This window comes from Phocoena sinus, chromosome 15, assembly GCF_008692025.1.
Source record: "Phocoena sinus isolate mPhoSin1 chromosome 15, mPhoSin1.pri, whole genome shotgun sequence".
Lineage (NCBI taxonomy): Eukaryota > Metazoa > Chordata > Mammalia > Artiodactyla > Phocoenidae > Phocoena > Phocoena sinus.
Window position 1 is genome coordinate 34716184 of NC_045777.1, and position 23035 is coordinate 34739218.

General features: G+C 38.5%; 1 protein-coding gene across 1 annotated transcript in view; it reads right to left on the minus strand.

Annotated features, from left to right (window-relative positions):
• HAO1 (hydroxyacid oxidase 1) overlaps positions 1-23035 on the minus strand; it is a 65493-nt gene that overhangs the window by 20860 nt on the left and 21598 nt on the right. Inside the window, exons 3-4 of the mRNA XM_032606456.1 lie at positions 18364-18619; positions 9942-10117 (exon numbers count right to left, since the gene is read on the minus strand). Of these exons, the coding sequence (XP_032462347.1) occupies positions 9942-10117; positions 18364-18619 (432 nt within the window). The remainder of the gene's footprint in view (positions 1-9941; positions 10118-18363; positions 18620-23035) is intronic.

The following is a 23035-nucleotide window of genomic DNA, read 5'->3' on the forward strand; positions in this document are numbered from 1 at the left end:
TAAACAAAATTGATAAACCTTTAACAAGAGTCAGCAAGAAAAAGAGGGAGAGGACTCAAATCAATAAATTAGAAAAAGAAGTTACAACTGACAAAGCATCCTAAGAGACTACTGCAAGCAACTCTATGCCAATAAAATGGACAACCTGGAAGAAATGGAAAAATTCTTAGAAAAATATAACCTTCCAAGATTGAACCATGAAGAAATAGAAAATATGAATCGATGAATCACAAGTAATGAAATTGAAACTGTGATTAAAATTCTTCCAACAAACAAAAGTCAAGGACCAGATGGCTTCACAGGTGAATTTTTTCAAAATTTAGAGAAGAGCTAACACCCATCCTTCTCAAACTCTTCCAAAAAATTATGTGGGGAGGACCCCTTCCAAATTCATTCTACGAGGCCACCATCACCCTGACACAAAAACCAGACAAAGATAATACAAGAAAAGAAAATTACAGAGTAATATCACTGATGAATATAGATGCAAAAATCCTCAACAAGATAATAGCAAACAGAATCCAACAATACATTAAAACGATCATACATCATGATCAAGTGGAATTTATCACAGGGTTGCAAGGATTCTTCAATATATGCAAATAAAACAATGTGATACACCATATTAACAAATTGAAGAATAAAAACCATATGATCATCTCAATAGATGCAGAAAAGCTTCTGACAAAATTCAACACCAATTTATGATAAAAACTCTCCAGAAAGTGTGCATAGAAGGAACCTACCTCAACATAATAAAGGCCATATACGGCAAACCCACAGCAAACATCATTATCAATGGTGAAAAACTAAAAGCATTTCCTCTAAGATCAGAAGGAAGACAAGGTTGTCCATTCTCACCACCATTAATCAACATAGCTCTGGAAGTCCTAGTCACGGCAATGAGAAAAGAAAAAGAAATAAAAGTAATCCAAATCAGAAAAGAAAAAGTAAAACTGTCACTGTTTGCAGATGACATGATGCTATGCATAGATTATCCTAAAGATGCCACCAGAAAGCTACTAGAGCTAATCAATGAATTTGGTAAAGTTGCAGGATACAATATTAATGCACAGAAATCTCTTGCATTCCTATACACTAACAATAATAGATCAGAAAGAGAAATTAAGGAAACAATCCATTTCATCATTGCAGCAAAAATAATAAAATACCTAGGAAGAAACCTACATAAGGAGACAAAAGACCTGTATGCAGAAAACTGTAAGACACTGATGACAGAAATTAAAGATGACACAAAAAGATGGAGTGATATACCATGTTCTTGGATTTGAAGAATCAGTATTGTGAAAATACTATACTACTCAAAGCAATCTACAGATTCAATGAAATCCCTATCAAACTACGAATGGCATTTTTCACAGAACAAGAACAAAAAATTTCACAATTTTTATGGAAACCCAAAAGACCCCAAATAGACAAAGATATCTTGAGAAAGGAAAACGGAGCTGGAGGAATCAGGCTCCCAGACTTCAGACTATACTACAAAGCTACAGTAATCAAGACAGTATGGTATTGTCACAAAAGCAGAACTATAGATCAGTAGAACAGAATATAAAGCCCAGTGGTAAACCCACACACGTATGGTCACCTTATCTTTGATAAAGGAGGCAAGAATATACAGTGGAGAAAAGACAGCTTCTTCAATAAGTGGTTCTGGGACAGCTGGACAGCTACATGTAAAAGAATGAAATTAGAACACTCCATAACACGGAACAGAAAAATAAACTCAAAATGCATTAGAGACCTAAATGTAAAACCAGACACTATAAAACTCTTAGAGGAAAACATAGGCAGAACACTGTATGACTTACATCACAGCAAGTTCCTTTTTGACCCACCTCCTAGGTTATAGAAGTAAAAACAAAAAGAACCCAAATAGGACCTAATGAAACTTAAAAGCTTTTGCACAGCAAAGGAAACCATAAACATGATGAAAAGACAAAACTCAGAATGGGAGAAAATATTTGCAAAAGAAGTGACTGACAAAGGATTAATCTCCAAAATATACAAACAGTTCATGCAGCTCAATATCAAAAAAACAAACAACATAATACAAAAATGGGCAGAAGACCTAAATAGACATTTCTCCAAAGAAGATATACAGTTTGCCAACAGGCACATGAAAGGATGCTCAACATCACTAATCAATAGAGAAATGCAAGTCAAAACTACAATGAGGTATCATCTCACACTGGTCAGAATGGCCATCATCAAAAAATCTACAAACAATAAATGCTGGAGAGGTGTGGAGAAAAGGAAACCCTCTTGCACTGTTGATGGGAATGTAAATTGGTACATCCACTAAGGAGAACAGTATGGAGGTTCCTTAAAAAACTAAAAATAGAACTACCATACAACCCAGCATCCCACTACTGGGCATATACCCCGAGAAAACCATAAGTCAAAAAGAGTCATGTATCCCAGTGTTCATTGAAGCACTATTTACAATAGCCGGGACATGGAAGCAACCTCAGTGTCCATCGAAAGATGAATTGATAAAGAAGATATGGCACATATATACAATGCAATATTACTCGTCCATAAAAGGAAATGAAAATGAGTTATTTGTAGTGAGGTGGATGGACCTAGATTCTGTCATACTGAGTGAAGTAAGTCAGAAAGAGAAAAACAAATACCATATGCTAACACATATATATGGAATCTAAAAAAAAATTGTTCCTGATGTACCTAGGGGCAGGACAAGAATAAAGACTCAGATGTAGAGAATGGACTTGAGGACACGGGGAGGGGGAAGGGTAAGCTGGGACTAAGTGAGAGAGTGGCATGGACATATACACACTACCAAATTTAAAATAAATAGCTAGTGGGAAGCAGCTGCATAGCACAGGGACATCAGCTTGGTACTTTGTGTCCCCTTAGAGAGGTGGGATACAGAGGGTGGGAGGGAGATGCAAGAGGGAGGAGATATGGGGATATATGTTTATGTATAGCTGATCAGTTTGTTATAAAGCAGAAACTAACACACCATTTTAAAGCAATGATACTCCAATAAAGATGTTAAAAAAAACAAAACAAACAACAAAACAAAACAAACAAAAAACAGATCGGGAGATATACCATATTCTTGGATTGGAAGAATCAATATTGTGAAAATGACTATACTATCCAAAGTAATCTACAGATTCAGTGAAATCCCTTTCAAATTACCAATGACACTTTTTACAGAACTAGAACAAAAACTCTTAAAATTTGTACGGAGACACAAAAGACCCCGAATAGTCAAAACAATAGTCAAAGCAATATTTTCTGAGGGGAAAAAACAGAGGTGGAGGAATCAGACTCCCTGAGTCCAAACTAAATTTCAAAGCTACAGTCATCAAGACAATATGGTACTGGCACAAAAACTGAAAGATAGATAAGTGGAACAGGATGGAAAGCCCAGAGATAAACCCACACACCTATGGTCAACTAATCTATGACAGAGGAGGCAAGGATATACAATGGAGAAAAGACAGTCTTTTTAATAAGTGGTGCTGGGAAAACTGGACAGCTAAATGTAAAAGAATGAACTTAGGACATTCCCTAACACCATACACGAAAATAAACTCAAAATTGATTAAAGACCTAAATATAAGGCCAGATGTTATAAAACTCTTAGAGAAAAACATAGGAAAAACACTCTTTGACATAAATCACAGCAAGATATTTTTTGACCCACCTCCTAAAGTAATGGAAATAAAAACAGAGAAAAAATAAATGGAACCTAATGGTACCTAAAAGTTTTTGCACAGCAAAGGCAACTATAAACAAGACGAAAAGACAACCCTCAGATTGGGAGAAAATATTTGCAAACAAATTAATGGACAAAGATTAATCTCTAAAATATACAAGCATTTCATGCAGCTCAATATTAAAAAAACATAAACAACCCAATCCAAAAATGGGCAGAAGACCTAAATAAACATTTCTCCAAAGAAGATTTACAGATGGCCAAGAAGCACATTAAAAAGTGCTCAACATCACTAATTATTAGAGAAATGCAAATCAAAACTACAATGTGGTGTTACCTCACACCAGTTAGAATGGGCATCATCAGAAAATCTACAAACAACAAATGCTGGAGATGGTGTGGAGAAAAGGGAACCCTCTTGCACTGTTGGTGGGAATGTAAATTGATACAGCCATTATGGAGAACAGTATGGAGGTTCCTTAAAAAACTAAAAATAGAATTACCATATGACCCAACAATCCCACTACTGAGCATATACCTAGAGAAAACCATAATTCAAAAGGCCACATGCATCCCAATTCTCATTGCAGCACTATTTACAATAGCCAGGTCATGGAAGCAACCTAAATGCCCATTGACAGACAAGTAGATAAAGAAGATGTGGTACATATATACAATGGAATATTACTCAGCCATAAAAAGGAACGAAATTGGATCATTTGTAGAGACATGGATGGACCTAGAGACTGTCATACTGAGTGAAGTAAGTCAGAAAGAGAAAAACAAATATTGTATATTAACTCAAGGCATTCTGAAATGCCTTGTGATGCTAAATTTTTCACTTATATACAAAGAAGAAAGACTAGGGAGCTAATATAGTCTTCTGGAGCTGTTTTGCAAATCAATTTTATTCCTGCCAAGTCTTTGCCTGGAGAAGAAATTCTTGGAACTCCATGTGGGACAAGACAAGGAAAGTCAACTGAGGGGCTACTGGACTGTGAACTTCAGTGTCAGAATAAGGACAGTATCCTTATTCTGAAGGTCATCCACCCATAGGTTGTCCCAGCACCCATTTAGTTCATTAAAGAGGAGCAAGCTACTATGCCAAGTTGCCTATTATTGCACTAGAGGGACAGGATTATTGGCTGGTACGTGAGCTTCACAAACAGAACTCCAATTAATCCCCTTGCTTTTCAGTTGCCACTTCCCCATCTCTGTCACACTAGACACCCAGAGCCCCCTGAGGCATCCCATTATATGACTTGCTCCTGCTGTCAGGGTTCCCATAAAGACTACCTGTAGAGGCAGTTTTATTTTCATGTTCCTCCTGTCAACATGACTTCTTACATTTTGTTTCTTTCATAAATTTCTTGAGGTTTCTCTGCTGTTTGTGCCTCTTATTTTCCTTTGCTTTGTTGTCATAAGTGTTATGTATTTTTGGACTTCTATACTTTAATTTCAGTGGGGTCTTAGTTTTGGTAAGAGTGTTTTGAACCAAAAGCCCAATATACCATCATTTAAAACATGTTTGGAAAATGGTTCTCTAAAGACACAGCCTTAATACAGTGCAGTCCAATAGAACTTTGCTGTGATGATAGAAATGTTCCAGATCTGTGTGGTTCCATAAAATAGCACATGTAGCCATAGAGTAATGGGAGTGTGGCAGTGTAAGTGAGAAACTGGAATTTTACCTTTATTTAATTTTAATTAACTTGAATGGCCACATTTGGCTAGTGGCTGCCATATTGGCTAGCTCAGCTTTAATGTTTGCATGAGTTTACTACTCTGATAAAGAGATGTAGCGTGGTATTTTTCTAAAAGTCTAGATATAACCATAAATAACCTTAATGGACAATGTAAAATGTATTTGGAATTGCCCTGGTTATCTAGTTGTGTATGTGATACCAAACATAAAATCAAAAGTTAAAAAATCAAAATATATGAACTATATATGAACCCCATGATTGAAGATGTACAAAATCCTCCTGTGTATATGAAGATACCTGCCACCATGTAGCTATAACCTGTGTTTTGAGATATTGAATACTGTCAATAAACTGATCCTACACAGCATGAAAAAGAGATTACACTTTAGGCTTTGTAATAAGACCACTTATATTTGAATCCTGTATCTGCTACTTGCTTGCCACGTAAGTGGCAAGTTATTTAACTTTTTCTTGTTCATCAGTGTACTAAATTACAAAATGGGTATAAAGATGCACATAAGATTGGTTTGTGGATTAAAGGAGTTGAATGAATACTTCGAAAGTGCCTGACACATGTTGAGCACTCAGATGAATATGCAGTATTATTATTATTATTATTATTTTCATCTGATGGTGCAGGGAGTGTTAACTAAGAAGATGAGTAGGTAGAAGAAGATTCATTTGCTGGATACTTTTGGCAAGTTAGTTTGAGTTTTGTTTATAACAATAAATTTTCATCCTAGCAAGGATTATGGTCATTATGAGCCTTTCATTTTGAAGTAAGTGCTACTTAAGTCATAGTTTGTTGTTTTCTATCATTTTAAGTGGTTTTCTGCGTCCTTCCAGGCAGTGCTGGGAATGTAGGGAGAAATGACAGAGTGATTTGCTCAGAAGATAGGATCATGAGTATCTAGAGAAAAAAGAAAGTAATCATTTAGGACCAGATACGAGCCCCTTTCACTACTTGCTTATGAAATCTTGTCCATAGTTTTACATTTTATTTTAACCCAGAGAGAAAAAATGTTTCCTTAATGAGAGAGTCAAAATGGTTTTAGCAAAATGTTGATGAATCTTTGATATTTTCATTAATCCCTAGAGTTTACTGGTATGCCATTCCACATTTGTTGATTTGCCAGTTAATACACTAATTGATCGACAAACACAATAGTCAATAGTGAACAGCACTATTTGCTATCTTATTAACACATTATTTCCATACTTAATCTAAAATACCAAAGTGAAATGTAAGTACTCAAGATTTACCCTCAAGCCCTTGGACTTTCTAACCCAGGACTCTGTGCTATCTCAACAGGAGTTTAGTAACTAAATCCTAGCTCCATGGCAGCAGCTTTGAACACAATCCAGGAACACTGAATATTCTTTGAAAATGTCTTTAAAAACTGTAGATAGGAAAATAATGAGTTAGAGAAGTTTCTGAGAGACCAAAAGCCACTACAGAAGTGAGACAGCCTAGTTTAAAATTTTTTTAATTAAAAAAACCCACAACTCTAAAAAGCATACGTCTGCTCAAATGCCATTTTTTAGCGTGAGTTCTGGCAAAGACCTAATCCTGCTCCAAGTACATGTTTGGAGTCTGTGTTAGTTTTCCAAAGGCAGAGTTTAACCACAGCAAGAGATTACATCTTGCAGTCCAATTTGCATTCATTAGAATGCAATTCTTAAAATGGTGGTAAGGGGGGATGTTTCACTGAGATCTTCTCAGTTGCCCATGATTTCATGTTTCTACAAACATAATCTGTGTCTTTCTGGGAAAATGGAAATGAAAGAGGATAGATGACTCTCAGGCAGTCCATGTGACTTCTGGATGAAAATCTGTGAAATATTGACACCTGGATTTCCCACAACTGGCCTTGCCACACCTGTCTCCCCTCCACCCAGATTGAGCATGTGTACCACCTGATGTAGTTGTTGTCATAGTGATGATCCTTGTTTGTTAAATAAATAAAATGAATAGTTACAGAGAAACTAGACAATGTAAACTGTACATGTATAGATAAGTTATTTCCTTTCAAATGCCAAATGCCCTATATCTCCTTCTCTTGCTTTTGTGCTCTCTCTAATTACAGACATTCATGTAGTTTTCACTGAGGATTTTACTTAACAAACATTTGGACTGTGTACTGGGTGCAAAACATAATGAAAATATGACAAGCAAGTAAATAATACATATGTATAAGAAGAAAAAAGAGAAGTGATGGTGGTGGTGGTGGTCCTTGGTAAAAATGACCACAGAATGAAGTTCTAGAAGCCAAAGTATTTATTTTTTATTTATATATATATATTTTTTTGCGGTACGCGGGCCTCTCACTGTTGTGGCCTCTCCCATTGCGGAGCACAGGCTCCAGATGTGCAGGCTCAGCGGCCATGGCTCACAGGCCTAGCCGCTCTGCGGCATGTGGGATCTTCCCAGACTGGGGCACGAACCCGTGTCCCCTGCATCGGCAGGCGGACTCCCAACCACTGCGCCACCAGGGAAGCCCCAAAGTATTTTTTTAACATAACACATGATAGTAAAGTCTAATTCAATAGATTTATGTCATATTCTAGAGGACAAAGTTGTAGAAAATTACATATACTGGGAATCCAAAATTGAAAAGTTGGTTAAAAAAATTAAATGACCTTGGTGTTTTTAAGCCAGCTTCTGTGATGAGAGTGAATTAAATACTTGAAACAGAACTAATTTTGTAAAATAACTACACTCTCTCAGATTCCTCACTGCCATTACTGTAGGTCAGCCAAAATCATCTCTTGTCTGGGCGAGCAGTTTCCTAAATAGCCTCCTTGAGCACAGTTTTGCCGCCTCCATTAAGAAGGTCCATTACATAAAGCATGATTTTTCTAAGATGCTAATCTGATGAGGCAGCTTCCCTGATCAGTATTCTTAGTGGTCCTCAACAATCTTAAAGTCTACATTCTCTAATATGGCTTATATGTTTAAACATTGTTAACTTGTGACTGCTGTGTTTTGTCATGATTGAAGTCAGAAAAAGAGTCTTTTGACCTGATATCATGGCAAAACTCAAGGATCAGCTTCCATTTTATAATGAAACCTTCCCTAACTTACTTTTATAATTGTCTAAACCCTATTTTCACCCTCACCCTTATGCTGCATAGATTTCAATCTCAGCACCTGTTAACATCTTATTGCACCCAAATTCTTGCTTTTATGTCTGTCTCTCACAAGAATGGGGTGTCCTTTAGGCCAAGGACCTCAAATTATTTTATTTTAGCACACAGTAAGCATGATAAATGTTTATTAAATGAATGAGTGAGTGAATAATTGAACGGATGAATGAAGAATGGGGCAGATCTTCAGGTTAATACTTTAGTATCTACAGTTGTATATAGCTACAGGAAGTAGCACTAACAATCATGGACTACAATATGGATGCAAGCAAGGTCAGTGAAACTGTTGTTTAAAGGTGTCTGTAATATCAGGGTATGCTCAATGAAGTATAATCCACAGAAAATTTGAACTAAGACAATGGTCAACAGGAAATAATGTGGCAATTTTGTTTTAAAATCACAGATTAAGACAGATCTGGATTTAAACATATCTCCACTACTTAAAAGCTTCATTAGGTCCATTCTTTTACTTGCATTAGCTTATTTTTGTGTACAGAATATTAAATAAAGTCGAGGACATGCCTAGAGTTTTATAAATAGGGGCTATGGGATTCATACATATTCAAGTAAAGCCTATGAAAAAGTTTAGATTCTATGTCGTTGTTAACCCTGAGATAAGTTAATAGAATCTCTCATCCCAGAGACACTTACTTAAACATTTCCATTTAAAATAATATGTTTGGGGCAGTTATTCATATAACAGTACTTAAGAAATGTTTTCAAAGGCAAGAAAGCATTTTTGTGGGTGAACACATTTACACTCCAAATTATTATAGTCATTGGTACCTCTCTGTGGGATTTGCATACATGTGGATACTGGGGAAGTGGTCAAGTTCCTTAATACCTACGGCTTGATATTTGAGGATTTTAATGTTCTTGTCAGCCTTTCTTTAAAGGGAGGTGATGTGGGATTCACCACACTCAGAAAGTCAGTTCTAGTCATTGGTACTGGGAGGGAACAGGAGAAAAATAGAAAAGGTTCTTTAAAAAGGTCTGGCTGTCATAATATCATCCTTGGGGCTTCTTGTTGTCTGAGAGCAGCTGTTGGCAGCTTTCAACCAAAGCAATGAACTCAAGACCTTCTAGCTAGATTTTGCCAAGCTCTGTGATTTGATGACAGTTCCAAAATAAGGCAATGACATCCCAATTCTTTAGAAAAGGTAACTTCTTAATTCATGAGAATCCTGTTCTCCTTCATAATACTACCTAAGAAGGAGGAAATATTTACTCACTAACACCAAAATGGAGAATTGAGAGATAAGATGTCTCTATTTCCATACTAATTTTTCCTGATTATTTTCCCTGAAAAAATATTATGATCATATCCATAAAAAATCATAAAATCATGGTGAACTCAAGTAGAGAAATAAACAAACCTCTCAAAATGCCTTTTGCAACAATGGGCAGGGATGTCAGTCTTCTCAGCCATTTAATATCCTCCCAGCTGATAGATGGGTCTATTGCTTTAGCCACATATGCAGCAAGTCCACTGTTGTCTCCAAAATTTTCCTTGGGAGAAAATGCTAAATCATTGGTTTCAAAATTTTTCATTCTGAAATAAAGAATTGCACAAAATGAGATATTTCCCAAAGTTAAAGATATCTTTACAATGACTCATTCAATGAAAAAAAAAAAAAACAGGGTTCCCTTTTCAAATCAATGGGCTGTTCACTCTTCAACCATCTACAGATTGATTGCATTTACATTTTCCATGTTTTGGTGGATGATTCCAGGCTAAATGTGACAATCGAGTGGACTTAATCGGTCACTTACAGTTTATTTTACATCTTAGGTTTTTACATAAATAAATCAGTTTAAAGGAGAAATGTTTGGCCAAGTTTAAATATCTCTACATTTTAAGCCACTTTATGAATATAAACAATAAATTTGATGCTATTTTCAGCCAGCAATGCATACTAAGCATAAAGATGAACACTTGCTTGGTGCATCACAATTTACAAGGGGCATTCATATAGCCACAATTTTAAAAGCTTTTGGAAAATAAAATTGATACTCTATAATTCCTATTTTATGTAGAAAATAAAACCAGAGCTGCAGAATGAGATGCCCCCAAGTATAAAACTAGTTAAGGCAGCATTTCAGTTCCAAACTGGGTCTCTTGACTCCTAATTACATTTTCTTCACTCAGATCTCAATTGCATTCTGGCAATTGCATTTGACTTCAGAAATCTTTCAAAGTCCTTGTGGAAAATTCTAGAGGAGACTGGAACTGCAGTAACATGTGTTAACAACTTCTGTCTGTTGTCACTGTAGACTCTTTTCCCTGTCCTGCTATTAGCGTGGTGGTGGTGGTGGTGGGCATAGGGAGAATCGGGAAGTGTTTCTCAGCAAATGAGTTGTCAGCTCTTGCTTTTCCCTCTGCCATTTAGGTGCTTTCTCTGAGCCTCTCTGCCTGCTGACTCAGACTCCCCCATCTTCCAGAAAATCCTGACCAAGACATGAGTTTTCCAATTATCAAGACCTTCCTTACTTTGCCTGTGATGTGATGGTTAGTTTTGTCAGCTTGACTGGGTTAAGGGATGCCTAGGTAACTGGGTGGAACATTATTTCTGGGTGTGTCTGTGAGATTAGCATTTAAATCAGTAGACTGAGGAAAGATGTGGGTGGGCATCTTACAATCTGTTGAGGCCCCAAATAGAACAAAAAGGTGGAGGGGGTACAAATTCATTCTCTCAGTTTGAGCTGGGACGTCCATCATCTCCTGCTCTTGCACATTGGAGCTATTGGTTGTCAAACGTTCTGGCTTGACCAGGACTTACACTATGGGCCCCCAGTTCTTGGGCCTTCACACTCAGACTGGGACTTATACCATTGGCTCCCCTAGTTCTAAGGCTTCAGATTTGGACTTGAACTACTCTGGCTTTCCTGGGCCTCCAGCGTGTAGATAGTAGATTGTGGGATTTCTTAGCCTCCATAATTGTGTGAGCCAATCCCTCATACTAAATCTTTCTATAGATATAGATACTAATATATAGATATGGATATCCTATTGGTTCTGTTTCTCTGGAGAACCTGACTAATACATATGACTTTTTCTTGCTCTTGGAGCCTGAGTCACCATCTACACAGAGGACTCAACTTGTCAAGGGTGTTGGTATATAAATACCCCAACTTCTTCACACATAGGCAGACTAACTCTGAGAAGTATTCTACAAGATCTCCCAGAGTTTCCCAGCAGGTTTAAATTTTAGTTGCCCATAGCTGTAGCTGTCTTGAAAACATGCCCATTGTTCACTACCTCCCCTCCCTTGCACCTCTTCCCTACTCCTTTCATCTTCCAAAAGAACTACTTGTACTTAAAACAGTGCCTCTCACTCTGCTCCTAAAGGAACCCAAACTGAGACACACCCCATTGAGCTGCTGCCTTCTCCTATGTCTAATTTTGTTAACCCAGCTTAGAACAGTATTTTTCTAATTCACCTGTAAGACTCTGCTACTGGCTTACTCTATACCTGAAGTCTTTTCTCTTAGTCTAATATCCTGATATCTTGACTAGATTTTGGCAGTTCTCCAAGCTAGGGATAAAGTCTTTCCTGCCTGCATCTCTGACCACTAACTGGATTGATGGCCATCTGGATACACAATGGCACCATCCATGTGACTTACCTGCCCTACAGACCCAAATCCAATTACCTACTTCATTTCTCTAAAAGGCTGATTTTGAATGATGACAATGATCTGGACTCACCTTGTTGTTCTGCACATTATAAATTACCATGCTAGCAAATGTCTTCTTTGCATAAAAGTACAACTGTATCTCTCGCTTAGTCATAGGTTTTTATTCCCTTCCACTGGCTTTGCCACTGAACACAGAAAGGATCTTGGAGCCAAGGCTATAGCAATTTTTATATAAACTTAGAAGCACATAGGCACACTATTTTTAAATTTTTTAAGAGAATCATAAGACTTCAGGACTTCCCTGGCGGTCCCGCGGTTAAGACTCCATGCTTCCACTGCAGGGGGCATGGGTTCAATCCCTGGCTGGGAAATTAAGATCCCGCATGCTGCGCTGTGCAGCCAAAAGAAAAAAAAAAGAGAGTGAATCATAAGACTTCAATACAAAATTAGGTTTAATGCTTTTAGTGTGCTTTCAGCTAAAATAGCTGGTTGTGTAGCTTGGGTGGCATCTATTAACATAAGGACATGAACATTCATATCCCAAGTAACTCTTTTCAACCACTGGCAAAGTTTTCTCAATAAGGATTGAATAGTTAGTCTAATAATTTCATTGACTCAGGTGGCCATTAAATATCGCAGAAAATTCCAACTCCATGAGAGTCATACTGGTATCCATCTATTTGCTGAGTTTTGGTCTGGATTTTAGCTGAAATACTTGGATTTTTTTTTTTAATCAACCCACTTAGGGTTGTACATTTTATCAAAGACTTCGGTCTTTTGTGGTCATCCTAACTTTAATTAAGCTAACCTTCTGATCAATAAACATACCCTTACTATGGAGAGCTATTTCATTACTTAGAAATGATATTAAGTGATATTAAATGCCAAACTTCTAAATAATATCGTTAATAAGAAAAAGGTCCAGTCTGTCTATCCTATAGCAAAACCAGGGGGGGAAAAAAGAATAATATCTGTATGTGTATATTCTCTGCATAGCACCCCACCCCCATCCCAAACAAGCTACAGTGTTTCAGCAGGGGTGGGGTGAAAGGGTGAAATGGATAGGAAAAAACAGAAACATGGATAAAATTATATAAATAACTGTTGTTATTCTTGGATGGTGAAATGCAGATCAACACTTGAATGAATGTTGCCTTACAGAAATTTCAGGGCACAATGAAGCCTTGTTGTTACTCTAAAACGTTGTTCAAAGCCAGAAGCCAAGAAAAAGTTTTCAGATATCTTGACAGAGACCCACGATGGAGTGTTTTACCCATGGCTCTGAAGGAAACCTCCATGAATACTATTTTTATTAGAATTATGACATATACACAGAAAAACACTTAAAGCGGCTTCTGATAACCAAAGTACTCCATTTCATAAGGAAGGAAAAGGGCAACATCAAAATAATAACATGATTACTTGGGACTTAATTCTCCAAATCCCAATCTGTTTCATGACTCAAAGGCAAAGGATAGGATTTCTTCTTTGTAAGAGACTCATTGTGCCTTGAATGGCCCCCAAATATGCTTTTTAATCTAATATAAAAATGATCTTAGTTTTTAGTAAGTTAGTATTATAAAAAGGTAACAACTACTAAAGAAAGTTAACTTTATTAAATAACCAGTTGTAACATTGATAAAGATGACTATTACTGAGAAATATACAATATTTTGCATTGTAAGTATTGATAATGTGACATTAAAGATATAAAGATAAAGCCATATGTCTCCACTGTGGGAAACAAACTATAAAATAACAAACAGTATAACACACAGTATCAACACAATATGAGAGAGAGACATTCATAATACATTATAGAAATGAGTGCATGGAACACTAGCGTTTAATTCTGTGGTTAGGAAAACATCTCTCTTGATTGCATAGCCCTGCTAATTTCTTCTTCAATGTGGCTGAGCAGTTGGAAGAAAGGTTCAGGGCAAGGATTTTAAGTATGAGCCCAAACCCTCGTTCAACTTCTTGTTTATTGGGTAAATCTCTTATGATTTAGCACATTTTTATTGATTGATTCAACCTTACTTATTTAGCACCTACTATGTGCCAGTGTTTTAGTAAAATGGTCAAAAATGCCTGGCCACCTAGGGTTGATATTCTAAGCAAGGGAGACAGAAACTAAACAAGGAACATAATAAGTAATTTATGGAGCATGTTAGAATATAAGTGCTATACAAAATAAAGGGGAAAAAAAGAGCAGAATAAGAGGAATGTGATCTGGTAGATGCTTAACTTGAAAGTTTAAATATGGTAAACATGGTCTCAATGAGAAGATATAGAGGAAATTGGCAAATCTGTGCTTTTGTAGTTGTGTCCTGTTGCTGCTATAACACACACACACCTAGAGGCTTTAAAGTGACACAAATTTATCATATTACAGTTCTGGAGGTCAGAAGTCCAAAACGTATCTCATTGGACTAAACTCAAGGTGTCGTTAGGGCTGTTTTCCTTCCAGAAGCTGTAGGGGAGAATCCATTTCCTTTCCTTGTCTAGCTTCTAGAAACCACCTACAGTCCCTGATTCCTGATGCTATCACTCATATCTCTGCTTCTCTCATTGAATCTCCTACTCTGACTCTGACCCTCCTACTTTGCTCTTATAAGAATGCTTTCCATTACTGTGATAATCCAGAATAATTATCCCATCTTGAGATCCTTAACTTAATCACATCTGCAAAGTCCATTTTGCCATGTAAAGTATTAATAACATATTCACAAGTTCTAGGGATCAAAACATGGACATCTTTGGGAGGTCATTATTCTGCTTAATATTATGTGAATTATACTGTGAACATTTTCCTCACAAAATAATTCAGAGGCTGTTGGGTCATGTACAAAGTCCTCCTTCAAATCCTTTTCTCCCTTCCACCTCCACAACCCAAGATCCCCACACATATTGTGTCTCTATTCTGATCTCTACTGTTTATTTTTTATTTTTGTTTCCCAACATAAAGACATGTAGAGTCACCTCTGATGTCAAAATGTAAACGAAGTGAAGTTAGTTATGCATTGATTTGGGGAAAGAACTTTACAGGCAGAGGGAAGAGTCAATTCTGAGGCTCTAAGGGGCAGGTGTGTTTGGCATGTTGAAAGAACAGTAGGAAAGCCAGAGGTTCTAGGAAGAGTGAATGAAGTTGAGGGAGCTGGTCAATTAGATCAGAGAAGCAAGGGGGACACTCACTGGCCACTTTTATCCAGAGAGACCGGGGAAGACAGTGCAGTCTGATCTATTTTTGTGGGCTGTGCTCTGGCTGTTGTGATGAATACATCATTTCAGGGCATAAGGGAGCATCTCCCTGGGCAAATCATCAAAAGTGTAGGTGTTATGATTTACCTTGATCTTAGTCGATGATTGGAAATTTCTTTTCTTTTAACTGCCTTGGTGCTGCACTGAAGAGCCAAATCTTAACCCGGGATAAATGAGCCACCTCTGTGGGGCATGGAGATGGAAGAAGGTCCCTGCCTCAGAGCCTCAGGAACCAGTCTGGTGAATTGGCTTCAATCCTCTCCTCTGCCGAGAGCAGATGAGAATTCGTTTTACTCCCCCTGAGTTTCGGGGACCTCTGGGCCACTTATACTGCACACATATGTGTGTTTTGCATATGGACCAAGCAGAGATTACCAAACTCCTGAACTCTGGCTGGTCCCAGACGCCAGGAGTCAGGTCCTGCCCCCTCCCCTCCAGGCAGAGGAAGCCGTGAGGGTTGGAAGGAGCCGCCGCTTTACAGACTCATTCTCCTCTGGATTTCCTGCCTCCCTTGCCTGCCAAACCTCATTCTGAACAGCCCGGCTTCACCTTCTGTGAGTCAGGTCAGTTGAGGAAAGAAACCTGATTTCATATCAGGCTGTAACAGATGAGCTTTTTGGTAGCGTGTGGCCTCCAGCGGAAGCCTGGGCCTCCCATCATGTGCTCTGCCTTCACTGCTGAATGTGGGCCCCAGGGTGCTGCCCCCCTGAAGCTCACAGGGACAAAAAGGGCCAATGTATGCACTGGGGGCCAGGGCACCAGCAAGGGGTGTTTCCTGTGTTCCCCGTAGCCTGGATGTGTGGCTCATTATTTGATCATCTTCAGACGGGAGATGTGACAAGCTGGGGAGCCGCGGCCACTCCTGTGCACATCGACAGCTGAAAAGGGTCTTTGTCTCCCAGTCCCTCACGTCATCTGGGCAGGAGCCTGGGAGCAAAAAGGGGGGAAAAGCAAAGCAGCCTTCCCATTCCTGGCTAAATGGCCCTGGCACCCAGGAGCAAGAGATACCGGCCAGAATTAACGCATGTCATCCGCCATCTAAGTAGATACCGCTCTGAAACACTTGTTATCCTGAGCAAGAAACTGTTTCCTAAGCTTAAAGAAAACCTACTGTATTATTTATTATTGTTGTTGTTGCTAGTAGAAGTGGTAAGAGGAGGAGGAAAAGGAATAGTAAATTCCTTTTTAAACGGCCAAAGCAAAACAATGAGGGACACTTCCTGTCAGAAGCCTAAATACTGGGAAACTAATTATTTTAGAAAATCTAAAAATGAAAGCAACCAAAATAGAGAAATAATGTGAATACAGGTTTCATATTAAGGAAATTTGAAACCATCTACTTTCTGACGAATTTGGCAAGAAGTAGGAATACGTCAAGGACGTTTGTTTTTGTTTTTGTTCTCTTAGAAAGACAGGATGTTTGTGCAACTCAGTGTCTGGGATGCATGGAGCGGGGTGATTGACAGCTGTCAGGGGGAGCACTTTGTCATTGGGCCATTGACAGTATCCCATACAGAAATAATATCTTAAACCTACCTGGAAGTGTCACGGAGATAACATCACACAGCTCATTTACTTATGGTTTAGCAGCAAGATTTTATGCACAGTAGCTTATACTTAAATAAGTTTACATACAGCAGAGCTATATGACAGTTATGTGGCACTTACATAAGATTATGGACTTATGTGATGCATGAGAGACATCCCATTCTCTAATACATATGGAATTCCTGGCTTCCAACGATCTTATTGTCCTTATGTGGAATGCTGATTTGATTTTGAATCTTTTAGATTTTGGATCTTTTAAAAGGATTAACTTTATATGTAGACAAAATAAGCAACAGTCCGTGTGAAGTGAGGTCTAGGATTCCAAAGAAGGCATCCCTCATTTCCTGTACTCTGTTGGATGCTTTGAAGTCCCATCATCAAAATGTCCTCCATTAAAACTAAGATTTGAGAGTCACCTTTGATTTGAGGTCAAAGAGTTTTAGCCCTATGAAAAACATAAGGGCAGATTTTAGTGGGAACTGAGGGAAGGTAAAAACGAAGGGGAGGGGAGATCTGTAGCTTAAGGAGGTTGGGGGTCTTTCTCAGTAAACTCCATTGAGTTTCTAGTTTTAACTCAAGATGATTCTAATCTTTTACAGAGAAAAGGACAACAATTCCCTGCTGATGGATGGGCTCACAGTTTAGTTTTAGATTACTAGATACATTGTTTTTGCTAAGATGAATGAATGAGTAAATGGATCAAAGAACGAATGAACCAGTGAATAAGTTAATGAATCTTGATCCATAGGTGAACCACAAGAAAAGAGGAATATTGCTGAAAGAAGTAGTAAATGAAGGAGCAAATGAGTGGCTTCTTTTGTCTCCATTCTTTTAGCTTTCTTCAATCTTCCTTGCCAGAGTTGTTCCAAATACAATAAAAATAAAATTAAAAGGGTGCTTTTTTATTTCAGCAGACAAAGAAATAGGGTATTGGGATCACAATAACAAGCTGTTGTTTAGTTTAAATTAAATATCTTCTGTCTATATGGAAATTCATCTTACTCAAAGCCCTTAATGCACTCTGAGACATATTTTTTTTTTGACTTTTACAAGTATACAGCAATTCCTATCTCTGTTTTTATAGCTCAAGTACGTGACACCCATATAAGGGGTGTGATTTGCTGAGGATTATGTGGATATTGGACAATGGCACCATCTTTAGAACCCAGACCTTGTCATCCCTAGACAAATTCCAGTCAACCATACTTTGGGACCAACATTTTGTGAAGATCTAATTCCCCAGGGCACCCACGTAGAAACTGGAGAAAGTCTTTGGAGTTGGATCATGACAAGAGCAAAGAGAATTAGAAAACCAGCTCAGGGACCCAGTGATCAGAGACCCATGTTTACCTGAGTTGGGGTGGCAGTTTGAACCTGTTACGCACATCATCGAAGCGGTTGCCCAAGTAAGGTGTGTCCACCGTCACAAATATGGCCTTGTAGCCCATCCACTCAGCCCGTCGCACCAGCTGCTTGGTAACCTCACGGTCCTTGTAGATGTACAGCTGCAGCCAGCGAAGTGCCTCAGGACCAGCTTCTGCCACTTCTTCAATTGAGGAGGTGGCCCAGGAGCTCAGCAACATGCCCGTTCCCAGTAACCTGCAAGCTTGGGAAGAAAGGAGAAGATCAAGGTCAGTCTGGCATTTTCCCTACTCCAAAGTCTTCAAGTTATGGTTCCAGGGGTAAAGCCATCTACAAGGGCAATTTGGAAATAAGAAGTTAAGTCTTTAAAAGTAAGAAATATGCATTCCTTTCCACACTCTGTGAACCGATCTCGAAGACAAAAATGACTCAAATAGCCAAAGATGTGCTATGTATTCGGATAAAAAAATTGGGAGCAACTTGAATCTCCAACTTTAGGGGATTAGATAATCTATAGTTCATAAATAAAATGAAATATACACACCCATGGAAAGTAATATTTTTGTGATGGTTAATTTTATGTGTCAGCTTGGCTAAGCAATCGTGCCCAGATATTTGCTCAAATATGTCCAGGATGTTGCTGTGAAGATATTTTTTTAAAGGAGGTTAGCATTTAAATCAGTGGACTTTAAGTAAAGCAGATTACTCTCCATAATGTGAATGGGCCTCATCTAATAAGTTGAAGGCCTTAAGAAAAATACTGACTGTTCTTGAGGAAGAGGGAATTCTGTCAGCAGACTGCCTCCAGACTCAACACCAGCTCAGCCCTTCTTGGGATCTCTAACGTGCCAGCCATAGATTTTGGACTTACCAGTCTATACAATTGTATGAGCCAATTCCTTAAATCTCTCTCTCTCTCTCTCTCTCTCTCTCTCTCTCTCTCATGCGCGCACGCACAATCCCTCTTTCATTCCACCCCTCTTCTTTTTCTGACTATGACAGTTACAAAAGAATGACATTGACAGACATAGACAGTTTTTCAAGGTATATTAAGAAAGCAGGGAATTCCCTGGCAGTCCAGTGGTTAGTACTCTGCACTCTCACTGCTGGGGCCCAGGTTCAATCCCTGGTTGGGGAACTAAGATCCACATGGCACAGCACCCCCCAAAAAAAAGAAGAAGAAGAAAGAAAAAGAAAGCAAAAATCCTCCAGAATAACATATATAACATGATTTGTACAAATGTGATTATTGGTGTATGAACCTAAACAAACTAATTGTTAATTATAGGTGGGAGAGTTTAATTTTTCTTCCTTTTTAAATTTTATCTTTTAAGCTTTTGTTAAAGGTGCATCTACTATTTATGTTGTCTTTTAAAATTTTATACAATTCATATGTTAGACATTTCAAACAGACATCAGTTACCTCACAATCTTTTAAACAAGATATCAAAAAATGAGCAAATAAATGAAAAATTAGATAAAATCATGTAACTTATTGTCTTAGAGAACTTGAAAGAACATGGGTGATAGGCTTTTTTCCAAAAATAGGTAGTCAAATTGGGGTCAGCTTTAGTGCAGGAGAAACTGATAAAATGTTTGTATGCCAAATGTCAAACATACCAAGAGATAAATAATAAATATATAAAACTGACTGTGACCCTGGGTCATTTGACTTACCTGTGTCCCTGCCATATATCAAATGTGAGTAAAAGTCATCCAAGTGACACTTACAGGGTGATGATAAGAATTAGATGACATGCTGTTTATAAAGCTACTCTGAGAGGTTAAAATGCTTTCATGCTTCTCGAACTTTAGCAGGCAATCAAATCCCCTGGAGTATTTGTGAAAACACAGGTTGTGGAAAACACCCCCAGAGTTTCAGATTCAGTCGGTCTGAGATGGGGCCCAAGAATTTGCCTTTCTAACCAGCTTCCAGGTGGTACTGATACTGCCAGGCCCTGGACCACACTTTGACATTTAAATAGCATTGTCATTTGATAGTAAAACTCTAAGTTCACCTGGTAACAAAGTGGATTTTGTTTTTGATAAATGTTACTTTCCCTATGTCATTGAAGGTGTTTTTCATCCCAATTTTCAGGTCACAGGTCAGATAAAGAAGGCTTAAGCTGGAGATTATATTATCTATGGGTTACTAATCTGTTTCCTCCAAGTGTTCCTTTGAGAATTTCTCATAAGGACTCATGATTTGCAAAATATTGTCCAAAAAGACCACATTTTAAGTAAGTAATAATAAGTAGTGATATGTATGAACATCCTGAACCATAGTGTTATTTTCATTGAGTTGTAAATATGGAAAATAACTCTAGGTCATCCAGTGCTGTTTGGAACAAACACTAGAGGACAATGATTGCTGGGATCAGAATCTCCTAACTATCAATTTACCACAAAGAAAATGTGTCCTGAAGAGGATGTGGCCTAAGTAAGGTCACAGAGAGATGGGCAACTGAGTGAAACAAGAACCCAGCATGTCTGACCACTCCCACAGGGCAATGATTTTCCTAGAATTCCCAGATGCTCAGAAGACTCCCCTGGTATCAAATATGGATAAATGTACTCCTCCAATCCTTCAGGGCCATGACACCCAAGGGACACTCACAGTTTTCCATATGCCTGAGGGACAATACCACAGTCAGAGTTCTGTGAAAGCATGGAAATTTGGAAACCAGTGGGTAAGGCCTGCCATTGCTTTCCAGGTGCAGACTGTGGCTGCACAAAGTGGTCCAGCTAAGAGGACTAGCACATGATAAGGCACCTTTTTGTAGTTTATGAAAAGGCATCATGCAGGCAACAGCAGCTCTGCTAATAAGGATCAAAAATCCTCAAACAGATCTCCTTGAATTCATAAGAAATATCTACAGACATTCCACACAGATTGTTAAAACGCTACAAACCAGTGCACCAATAATATTTACTTTACTTAAACTATCAAACTAGCAGGAGGTTTCAGCCTTAACAAGCATTTTGCCCATTTCCCTTGGGTAAGCATGTCTGGAGTAAGGTAAGGCCAATCTGTGTCATCTGGTTCCTGAGTCTTCTGGCTTTGATACTAATGGTTCCTGGTGCTATTGGTGCTTGAGGTTCATTTTCCAAGATTAAATAATACAGGACTGAAATTTTGAATCAGGGTCCCCCCAAATTCTAAGTTACCATTGTTTCCAGGTATAGGCATTCAATAAATACTTGGTAAATTAACAGGTGTACTCCAAGACAGCCTCCTGGATGCAGGGGGAATATCAGAGTCTGTGTTGACATATTATGAGTTGAGGCTAAGATGCTACTCCCAAGAGAGAACAGGAGCAAACCTGAGACGGCTCCATGTTTCTTGGAACATATATTACCAATGTGCTATGATCCCCATTAGCTTGTGATTATTTGCTGTGATAAAGAAAAACATTACTCTGAATAGCCAAAGCAATCCTGAGAAAGAAAAACAGAGCAGAGGAATCAGGCTCCCTGACTTCAGACTATACTACAAAGCTACAGTAATCAAGACATTATGGTACTGGCACAAAAACAGAACTATAGATCAATGGAACAGGATAGAAAGCTCAGAGATAGGGCTTCCCTGGTGGCGTAGTTGTTGAGAGTTCGCCTGCCGATGCAGGGGATGCGGGTTCATGCCCCAGTCCGGGAAGATCCCACATGCCACAGAGAGGCTGGGCCTGAGAGCCATGGCCGCTGAACCTGCACGTCTGGATCCTGTGCTCCACAACGGGAGAAGCCACAACAGTGAGAGGCATGCATACCGAAAAAAAAAAAGAAAACTCAGAGATAAACCCATGCATATATGTTTACCTTATCTTTGACAAAGGAGGCAAGACTATACAATGGAGAAAAGACAGCGTCTTCAGTAAGTGGTGCTGGGAAAACTGGACAGGTACATGTAAAAGAATGAAATTAGAACACTTCCTAACACCATACACAAAAATAAACTCAAAATGGATTAAAGACCTAAATGTAAGGCCAGACACTATAAAACTCTTAGAGGAAAACACAGGCAGAACACTCTATGACATAAACCACAGCTAGATCCTTTTTGACCCACCTCCAAGAGAAATAGAAATAAAAACAAAAATAAACAAAAGGGACCTAATGAAACTTAAAAGCTTTTGCACAGCAAACAAAACCATAAACAAGACAGCCCTCAGAATGGGAGAAAATATTTGCAAATGAAGCAAATGACAAAGGATTAATCTCCAAAATTTACAAGGAGCTCATGCAGCTCAATATCAAAAAAAACAAACAACCCAATCCAAAAATGGGCAGAAGACCTAAATAGACATTTCTCCAAAGAAGATATACAGTTTTCCAACAAACACATGAAAGGATGCTCAACATCACTAATCATTACAGAAATGCAAATCAAAACTACAATGAGGTATCACCTCACACCAGTCAGAATGGCCATCATCAAAAAATCTAGAAACAGGGCTTCCCTGGTGGTGCAGTGGTTGAGAATCTGCCTGCCAATGCAGCGGACATGGGTTTGAGCCCTGGTCTGGGAAGATCCCACGTGCCGCGGAGGAACTAGGCTTGTGAGCCACAACTACTGAGCCTGCGCATCTGGAGCCTGTGCTCCACAAGAGAGGCCGTGATAGTGAGAGGCCCGTGCACCGCGATGAAGAGTGGCCCCCGCTTG